The sequence below is a fragment of the Bombina bombina genome, chromosome 2 (assembly GCF_027579735.1).
Source record: "Bombina bombina isolate aBomBom1 chromosome 2, aBomBom1.pri, whole genome shotgun sequence".
In the NCBI taxonomy this organism is placed as follows: domain Eukaryota; kingdom Metazoa; phylum Chordata; class Amphibia; order Anura; family Bombinatoridae; genus Bombina; species Bombina bombina.
In genome coordinates, this window is record NC_069500.1 from 870,568,225 (window position 1) to 870,578,877 (window position 10,653).

Genomic DNA, 10,653 nt, shown 5'->3' on the forward strand with positions numbered 1-10,653 from the left:
TTAATATAAATAGATATAAACTGAATGAAATTTGATTAAGATTTACTGAATCATGTTAACATTTACTGTCCCATTTTAAAATATCATAATTTATTTGTAAGGCACCACCATATTTACATAGTACATGATTATTGGGGTTTATAGTACATTACTGTTAAACGTAAATAACATTGATACGGAAGAAGGCGGATCCTGTTCTAAAGAGCTTACAATCTAGACCTGTGAAGATTTAAAATGTTAATGCTGTGGACTTTATTTGTTCTATGTTGATTATGTCTTTCTTAAAGGGACACTAAACCCTAATTTTTTCTTTCGTGTTTCAGATAGAGCACGCAATTTTAAGCAACTTTTTAATTTACTCTTATCAAATCTTGGTATCTTTATTTGCAATGCAAGATTGTAAGTTTAGATGCCGGACCATTTTTGGTAAACAACCTGGGTTGTTCTTGCTGATTGGTGGATAAATTTACACACCAATAGACAAGTGCTGTCCAGAGGTCTGAACCAAAAAATAGCTTAGATGCCTTCTTTTTCAAATAATGATAGCAAGAGAATGAAGAAATATTGATAATAGGAGTAAATTAGAAAGTTGCTTAAAATTGCATGCTCTATCGGAATCTCAAAAGAAAAAAATTGAGTTCAGTGTCCCTTTAAGTAATTGTGCTTTAATGATTAGAAGAAAAAAATATAAATGTTAACAATAGTATATTATATTTTCCTAATTGTTTCCATGTTTGCTTTGCAGTGCTAGGTCTTCAGACATTTCCAATTTGGGCCACTGCTCTTCTGTCAGTAGGGGTTGCCATTTTGTTTGCACTGATAGTCTGGTTTTTTGTCTGTCCATGGATGAGAAGGAAAATAGCAAGTATGTTTTATTTTGTTTTCAAATGTTCTCTTATCATTTGTAATTATTAGATTGTATTTACACAAAAAAATGACATTTAACCATTTGAGGGTTTTTTTTTCTAAAAACTATTTTAAAGAATGAAATTTTGAACAGCATAAAGTATCCACCAAACCCCAGCCATCTCCTACTCAGGAACTGAACAGAACGTGCCTGGCGCTCAAGCTTAAAGAGAAAGTCAATCCTAGTGTTTGGATTGACTATTAAAACAAATAAAGGGGACTTTCATTCATGAAGTATAAAATACTTTATGCAGAAACCTCATTTATGCGTTGCCGCACTAGGCTGCTAAGGCAGCCCACGGCAGAACGCTATTTTGCTAAGAGGTGACGTTTCCACCTCTTGGCAAATAGCGTGTGAGAAATCCGGCGCCACAGGGAGAAAATTGTGGGTTGTGATTGCCCATTCAAATATTTTGACTTGCTGCCATTTAAAGGGACCTTAATCAGTAAATATATGTTTGACAATGATGCATTGAAAGCAAAGATTTATTTGAGAATATGACAAGTTTTTTGTTTTAAATTTATATGCTGCCATCAAAGAAATAAGTTTAAATTGTCTCCATAAAGCAATGAATGCAGCCATTTTATAACCTAGATGCTCCTTATCTTAAAAGGACATTTAAGTATTTATTTTGTTATTGTGCGCTAGAAATTTCTCTACATTGCAAAAGTTCTGTATCCAAAATAACATTTAAAACTGTTATTTTTTTTAAAGCACATTTTTCACTATTTTGCCATCCTTTGACACACCTTTTGAAAAGCCTCAATGCAATCATGTCTCCTTTGCTGAAACTAATAAGCAACAATAAGTGCCTTGATATATCGACCAATCACAATGCTTCATGTAGAAGGGTCATTGTTCTGTATTCCACGGATTCCACACCAGCCCTTCTGGGAGGAGTGGAAAAACTACAGTTTTCATGGTTAAATTACAGGAAGAGCACGTTTTATCCAGAATTTTATATTTTGAGTTGATTCTCCCATTGAGTTTAATCTCATGTGGTTATTTTTGATTTTATCCAAATATATAATGGCTCCATAGTCGTACACTTATTTTTACTTCTGATTCATATATTCTTTATTAATGTTCGGCCACAGACTGGATTTTTCCTATACTTATTTTTTCTTTAACTCTACAACTTGCCAGTTCTGTGTAAAATGATTCTTTTTGGAAAATAGTTATTTTGGTTGTTAAATGATCTACCCATTCCTAATGTTGTGTTCTAGGAAATTAGTGATCTGAAATATCCTAGTACCGTATAAGACAATCTACACAGCAGATTAGAATATTGCCTACATTGCATTCCATACAGTTTTATCTCCATTTGCTTTAGAAATGCATAGCATTGTTTTATATTATTTAGTTATACATTAGTTCTATAGCAGGGTTCTTCACACCACGGGTCGGGACCCATTACTGGAGTGTGTGGTGTGTGTTGTTTGACAGTGTGTGTGGTGTGTGTTGTTTGACAGTGTGTGTGGTGTGTGTTGTTTGACAGTGTGTGTGTGGTGTGTGTTGTATGACAGTGTGTGTATGTTGTATAAGTGTGTGGTGTGTGTATGTTTTGTATGAGTGTTTGGTGTGTGTATGTTTTGTATGCCGTTCATGTTGTATAAGAGCGCGCGTGTGGTGTGTGCGCTACTACCTTTTACAACACTTTCAAGTTTGACTACAATCAGGAATAAAGTGCACACAAATTTAGTCACCAAAAATTTCAGCTATCTTGTTGTATATTACTTCAGAAATTTTCAGGCCAAGCATAAAAATAGGGCCGCAAAGGTATGTGGTATCATTGCACTGGGTGTTGGGGGAAAAAAGTTTGAAGACCCCTGTGCTATATCCTGCATTGCATAATAAAAACACAGGGAACAAACAGTAATTTCTTAAGGAAATTAAAATCTGTACTAGATAAAAAACAAACAAATTTTAATGCGTTTTAATTGCAAATCTTTCTTCTGTTTGTGTAGGTCGGTTAAAGAAAGAGGGCGTATTGTCACGCATATCTGAGGAAAGCCTTGATAAAATCCAAGATGAAGACACTCCTGTCTTTAAAGAACTGCCTGGGGCAAAGGGAAACGATGAAAGTGTTGTACCTCTCACTAGCTCTACCACTGAAGCTGCTGTTGGTTCTGATCCGGTTGCAAATGGAAGCAGTAGAATACCTTACGGTAAAACTTTTTTGCTGTGCTTATTTTTCTATATTTTTTATCATTTTCTAAATACTTACTCCTAAAGTAGATTATTTGTACTGTGAATGATTGTAAAATACAATTGTCTCTCTTTATATTTCTTTTTATTTCTTTAACTATCACAAATTAAAATATTTACCTTTTTTATATCCTTTTACTTCTATTAAAATTGTTTTGGTTTGTTATGGTGAAATAATAAAGATTTCTCTTGCAAGGTGTATCCAGTCCACGGATTCATCCTTACTTGTGGGATATTCTCATTCCCTACAGGAAGTGGCAAAGAGAGCACACAGCAGAGCTCCCCCCCTAGCTCCACCCCCCAGTCATTCTCTTTGCCGCTCTAGCAGTAGGGCATCTCCACGGGAGGGTAAAGTGAATGTGGTGTTAGATTTGTAGTTTTATATCTTCAATCAAAAGTTTATTTTTAAATGGTACCGGCTTGTACTATTTACTCTCTGGCAGAAAAGTGATGAAGATTTCTGCTGAGAGGAAAACGATTTTAGCATGTTGTAACTAAAATCCACTGCTGTTCCCACACCGGACTGATGAGTACCAGAAAACTTCAGTTGGGGGGAACAGTTTGCAGGCTTAACTGCATTAAGGTATGTTTCAGTCATCTTTTTTCTAGTCAAGACACGATAATGATAGAAGACTGACAGGAATCCCCATGAGGGAAGGGTAAGCCATGTTCTGAGACTTAGTATAGAATAAGGGCTTATTTAACAGGGCTCAATAGGCTGGTGGACACTGTGAGAGGGCAATCGATTATTTTATTCAGCAAATACTCATTGGTAGACACTTTTAAACACCTTTGGGGTGTTTATTAAGGTTTTTTTTATCCACATGGCATATATTTAGTCACCTAAGTGTGACTTTGAGGGCCTCACAACTCCGGAGTGGAGTGGGAGGGGCCCTAATTTTGCGCCTCTGTTGCGCAGTTCATTTCTCCAGACAGTTCATGCTGCTTCATGTGGAGGGTCCAGAGACTGCTTGAGGGACTCACAGAAGCTGTTTTTCCCCTAACCTAATCCATAAGGGAAGGTAGGGCCACAGCAGACTACTGTGGCAAGGTGCTGTAGTTTTGAAACCGGTTGTGGGCTTTAGACTGCTCCGGTTTGGGCATTATGGGGTTAATCAGGCTGAAACTTGGTGTGCAATCATATCGAAGCATTAGGCACATTTCAAAAGATTTGGTGCATTTTTCACTGTTTTGTAAAATTGTGTGCGCTTTTTATTTCTTAAAGGCACAGTACCGTTTTTTTCAAATTGTGTTTTTTATTTGATTAAAGTGTTTTCCAAGCCTGTTTGCATATAATACTAATCTGTTTAACATTTCTGACACTAAGGAAAAGCCTTGCTCTATGTGTTCAGTAGCCATGGTGGAACCCCCACTCAAAATGTGTCCCAAGTGCACTAATATGTCTATACAAGTTAAAGATCATACTGTGTCACTTAAAAATGTAGCCCAAGATGATTCTATGACGGAAGGTAATAAAGATAGTCCACCTTCCTCTCCCCAAGTTTCACCACCAGTTACGCCCACGCAAGCAATAGCTAGTACCTCTAGTGCATTGGCACCTATTACATTGCAAAAATTAGCGACAGTTATGGATAATTCCCTTGCGGCCTTTCTATCCAAACTGCCAGTTTTTCCTACAAAGCGAGATAGCTCTGTTTTAAGAACAGATTATGAGCAGTCGGAAGCTTTGGGAGGTTTATCTGACGCACCCTCACAACACTCGGATGTAGGGGCGAGGGATGTGATGTCTGAGGGAGACATTTCTGACTCAGGAAAGGTTTCTCAACGGGCAGATTCAGATTCATTAGCTTTTAAATTTAAGTTGGAACACCTCCGCGTACTGCTTAGGAAAGTTCTATCCACTCATGATGATTGTGACCCTATGGTGGTTCCAGAGAAATTGTGTAAAATGGACAAATACCTAGAGGTCCCTTTATACACTGATGCGTTTCCGATCCCTAAAAGGGTTGCGGATATTGTTACCAAGGAGTGGGAAAGGCCAGGTGTCCCTTTTGTTCCCCCTCCTATTTTTAAGAAAATGTTCCCCATTACTGACCCCAGGCGGGACTCGTGGCAGACGGTCCCTAAGGTAGAGGGAGCAGTTTCTACGCTGGCTAAGCGCACAACCATTCCAATTGAAGACAGTTGTGCTTTTAAAGAACCTATGGATAAAAAATTGGAAGGTTTACTAAAGAAGATTTTTGTTCAACAAGGGTTCCTTCTACAACCGATCGCCTGCATTATTCCTGTAACTACTGCAGCGGCTTTCTGGTTTGAGGCACTGGAGGAGTCGCTCCAGAGGGAGACCTCATATGACGAAATTATGGATAGAATTAAAGCTTTAAAACTGGCTAATTCTTTTATCACTGATGCCGCTTTGCAATTAGCTAAGTTAGCGGCAAAAAATTCAGGTTTCGCCATTATGGCGCGCAGATCGCTTTGGCTCAAGTCATGGTCGGCCGATGTGTCGTCCAAATCAAAATTACTAAATATCCCTTTCAAGGGAAAGACCCTTTTCGGGCCCGAGTTGAAAGAGATTATTTCGGATATCACCGGGGGAAAGGGCCATGCTCTCCCACAAGATAGGCCTTTCAAGGCTAAAAATAAGGCTAATTTTCGTTCCTTTCGCAACTTCAGGAGCGGTCCTGCTTCAACCTCTGCAACCGCAAAGCAAGAGGGTAACGCTTCACAGCCCAAGGCAACCTGGAAGCCTTCGCAGGGCTGGAACAAGGGTAAACAGGCCAAAAAGCCTGCAGCTGCTACTAAGACAGCATGTAGGGGTAGCCCCCGATCCGGGACCGGATCTGGTAGGGGGCAGACTCTCTCTCTTCGCTCAGGCTTGGGCAAGGGATGTTCACGATCCCTGGGCGTTAGAGATCGTTACTCAGGGATATCTTCTAGAATTCAAGGACTCCCCTCCAAGGGGAAGGTTCCACATTTCTCGCCTGTCTACAGACCAGACAAAGAAAGAGGCGTTCTTACGCTGTGTAGAAGATCTACTCAAGATGGGAGTGATATGTCCAGTTCCAATTACAGAACAAGGACTGGGTTTTTACTCAAACCTGTTTGTGGTTCCCAAGAAGGAAGGAACTTTCAGGCCAATCCTGGATCTAAAAATTCTAAACAAATTCCTCAGAGTCCCATCATTCAAGATGGAGACCATTCGGACAATCTTACCTATGATCCAGGAAGGTCAATATATGACTACCGTTGATCTAAAGGATGCGTATCTACATATTCCTATCCACAAAGATCATCATCAGTTCCTAAGTTTCGCCTTTCAGGACAAGCATTACCAGTTTGTGGCCCTTCCCTTCGGGTTGGCCACTGCTCCCAGAATTTTCACAAAAGTGCTAGGGTCCCTTCTGGCGGTACTAAGACCGCGGGGCATTGCAGTAGCACCTTATTTGGACGACATCTTAATACAGGCGTCGTCATTTCCCAGAGCCAAGGCTCATACGGAGATTGTTCTGGCCTTTCTAAGGTCTCACGGGTGGAAGGTGAACACAGAAAAAAGTTCTCTGTCCCCGCTCACAAGGGTTCCCTTCCTGGGAACATTAATAGACTCAGTAGAAATGAAAATATTTCTGACGGAGGTCAGAAAATTAAAGCTTTTAACTACTTGCCGAGTTCTTCATTCCATTCCTCGGCCATCTGTAGCTCAGTGCATTGAGGTAATCGGATTAATGGTAGCGGCAATGGACGTAGTCCCTTTTGCTCGAATACATCTAAGACCACTGCAACTGTGCATGCTCAAACAGTGGAATGGAGATTATGCAGATTTGTCTCCTCAAATACAACTGGACCAGAAAACCAGAGACTCTCTTCTCTGGTGGTTGTCTCAGGATCACCTGTCTCAGGGAATATGCTTCCGCAGACCGGAGTGGATCATTGTAATGACCGATGCCAGTCTGTTAGGCTGGGGGGCGGTCTGGGACTCCCTGAAAGCTCAGGGCTTATGGTCTCGGGAAGAGTCTCTTCTCCCGATAAACATTTTGGAACTGAGAGCGATATTCAACTCGCTTCAGGCATGGCCTCAACTAGCGGCGGCCAAATTCATCAGATTTCAGTCGGACAACATCACGACTGTGGCGTATATCAATCATCAGGGGGGAACAAAGAGTTCCCTAGCGATGAAGGAAGTCACCAAAATAATCAGGTGGGCGGAGGATCACTCCTGCCATCTATCTGCAATTCACATCCCAGGAGTAGACAACTGGGAGGAGGATTTTCTAAGTCGTCAGACTTTTCACCCAGGGGAGTGGGAACTCCACCCGGAGGTCTTTGCTCAGCTGACCCAGCTATGGGGCATTCCAGAATTGGATCTGATGGCGTCCCGTCAGAACTCCAAACTTCCTCTCTACGGATCCAGGTCCAGGGACCCCAAGGCGGCATTGATAGATGCTCTAGTAGCGCCTTGGTCCTTCAATCTGGCTTATGTCTTTCCACCGTTTCCCCTTCTTCCTCTTCTGGTAGCCAGAATCAAGCAGGAGAAGGCTTCGGTAATTCTGATAGTGCCTGCGTGGCCACGCAGGACTTGGTATGCAGACCTAGTGGACATGTCATCTGTCCCGCCATGGACACTGCCAATGAGGCAGGATCTTCTAATACAGGGTCCATTCAAGCATCCAAATCTAGTTTCTCTGCAGCTGACTTCTTGGAGATTGAACGCTTAATTCTATCTAAGTGTGGTTTCTCTGAATCAGTTATAGATACTCTGATTCAGGCTAGAAAGCCTGTCACCAGGAAAATTTACCATAAGATATGGCGGAAATATCTTTGTTGGTGTGAATCCAAGGGTTACTCGTGGAGTAAGATTAGGATTCCAAGGATATTGTCTTTTCTCCAAGAAGGATTGGAGAAAGGTTTGTCAGCTAGTTCCTTAAAGGGACAGATATCTGCTCTGTCTATTCTTTTACACAAGCGTCTGGCGGAGGTACCAGACGTTCAAGCGTTTGCACAGGCTTTAGTCAGAATCAAGCCTGTCTATAAACCAGTTGCTCCGCCATGGAGTCTAAATTTAGTTATTCCAGTTCTTCAAGGGGTTACGTTTGAACCTTTACATTCCATAGATATTAAGTTACTATCTTGGAAAGTTTTGTTTTTGGTAGCTATATCTTCTGCTCGAAGAGTTTCTGAATTGTCTGCTTTGCAGTGTAATTCGCCCTATCTGGTGTTCCATGCAGATAAGGTAGTTTTACGTACCAAACCTGGTTTTCTTCCTAAGGTTGTTTTTAACAAGAATATTAACCAGGAAATCATTGTTCCTTCCCTGTGTCCTAATCCAGCTTCTAAGAAGGAACGGCTATTACACAATCTTGATGTGGTTCGTGCTTTGAAATTCTAGTTACAAGCAACTAAAGATTTCAGACAAACATCATCCTTGTTTGTCGTTTATTCTGGTAAGAGGAGAGGTCAGAAAGCGACTGCTACCTCTCTTTCCTTCTGGCTGAAAAGCATCATCCGATTGGCTTATGAGACTGCTGGGCAGCAGCCTCCTGAACGAATTACAGCTCATTCCACCAGAGCTGTGGCTTCCACATGGGCTTTCAAGAATGAGACTTCTGTTGAACAGATTTGTAAGGCAGCGACTTGGTCTTCACTGCATACTTTTGCCAAATTTTACAAATTCGATACTTTTGCTTCTTCGGAGGCTATTTTTGGGAGAAAGGTTTTGCAAGCAGTGGTGCCTTCCGTTTAGGTTACCTGTCTTGTTCCCTCTCTTCATCCGTGTCCTAAAGCTTTGGTATTGGTATCCCACAAGTAAGGATGAATCCGTGGACTGGATACACCTTGCAAGAGAAAACAGAATTTATGCTTACCTGATAAATTACTTTCTCTTGCGGTGTATCCAGTCCACGGCCCGCCCTGGCAATTAAGTCAGGTTAAATTTTTTTTGTTTAAACTACAGTCACCACTGCACCCTATGGTTTCTCCTTTTCTCCTAGCCTTCGGTCGAATGACTGGGGGGTGGAGCTAGGGGGGATCTATATGGACAGCTCTGCTGTGTGCTCTCTTTGCCACTTCCTGTAGGGAATGAGAATATCCCACAAGTAAGGATGAATCCGTGGACTGGATACACCGCAAGAGAAAGTAATTTATCAGGTAAGTATAAATTCTGTTTTTATGCTTAAAGGGATAGTCTAGTCAAAATTAAACTTTTATGATACAAGAGAGCATGCAATTTTAAGCAACTTTCTAATTTACTCCGATTATCAATTTTTCTTCATTCTCTTGCTATCTTTATTTGAAAAAGCAAGAATGTAAGCGGAGGAGCCGGCCCATTTTTTTTGTTTAGAACCTGGGTAGCACTTGCTGATTGCTGTCTAAATGTAGCCACCAATCAACAAGTGCTAACCAGGTCCTGAACCAAAAATGGGCCGGCTACTAAGCATAAATTAAAATAAAGTTAATAAGAGAACAAAGAAAATGGAATATAGGAGTAAATTACAAAGTTGCTTAAAATTACCTGCTCTATCTGAATCATGAAAGTTTAATTTTGACTACACTGTCCCTTTATACCACTTTGCAATTTACTTCTGTTATCTAGTTTGCTTCGTATTCTTAGTATCTTTTTTTTTTTTTTTTTTTTTTTTTTAAGCATACCTAGGTTGCACATATATACCTCTTGTCATTGGATCACTAGATGTGCTCAGCTAGTTCCGAGTAGTGCATTGCTACTGCTTCAACAAGGGGTACCAAGAGAATGAAGTCAATTGGATGATTTAAATAAATAAGTTGTTTAATATTATCTTTTGAGAGCATTTCTACAAATATGTCTCTCTATGTACAAAAGCTCTAGTTTCTAAAAGCTTAATCCTCAGTTTTCTATTTGGCATTTTTACAGCATTTTGATTTTGAAAACCTAGGTTACAGATTTTGATCTCCTTTGGGAGTGTGTGACAAAGCACAGATTTTACACAAAATGTCATGTACTTTCAAGTCAGGAATAAATATACACTGGCAATCTGTGATCCATTCAGTGCACCACTCCATTTGATAAGAGCAATTGTATGGTTAATTAAAAAAGTAATCTGTTAGCAGATTTACCTTTAAAAAACGCTTTATTTGCTGTTAAGTGATGACATCAATATAACGAACAGCTCTAAATGCATGAGCAGAACAGTGATTTTCTGCCTATGGGGCTGAGATCACAGCTTCCTTACAGAAATAAATATTGCTGCTAAAATCACCTAAATTGGTTGCATACGCTCAGTGAGGTTCCCAGTAGTTTCTTAGACATTTAAAAATAAATATATAGATAGAGAATTGTTTTTTATTATTTATTCACAAAAACATGTTATAGTATATTTTATAATAAAAAGGGAAGACGTATTTAGATATGATATCTTATTATATTTATAAATTTAGTGTTTTGAATGTCAGTTAGTCTCATTGAAGGGACAGTAAAGTCAGAATTACACATTCATTGTTCAGATAGAAAATGCCATTTTAAATAACCGTTTCAGTTTACTTCTGTTATAAAATTCGCTTTGTTCTTTTGTTATCCTTTTTTGAAGAGTAAACCCGAAAGGAGC

The 10,653-nt window shown here is 39.9% G+C and overlaps 1 protein-coding gene across 5 annotated transcripts in view; it reads left to right on the forward strand.

Moving 5' to 3' along the window:
• SLC20A2 (solute carrier family 20 member 2) overlaps positions 1-10,653 on the forward strand; it is a 254,933-nt gene that overhangs the window by 223,362 nt on the left and 20,918 nt on the right. For all 5 annotated transcript variants that reach the window (XM_053703198.1, XM_053703199.1, XM_053703197.1 and 2 more), the window contains 2 exons: positions 746-865; positions 2,875-3,075. In XM_053703198.1, the coding sequence (XP_053559173.1) occupies positions 746-865; positions 2,875-3,075 (321 nt within the window). The remainder of the gene's footprint in view (positions 1-745; positions 866-2,874; positions 3,076-10,653) is intronic.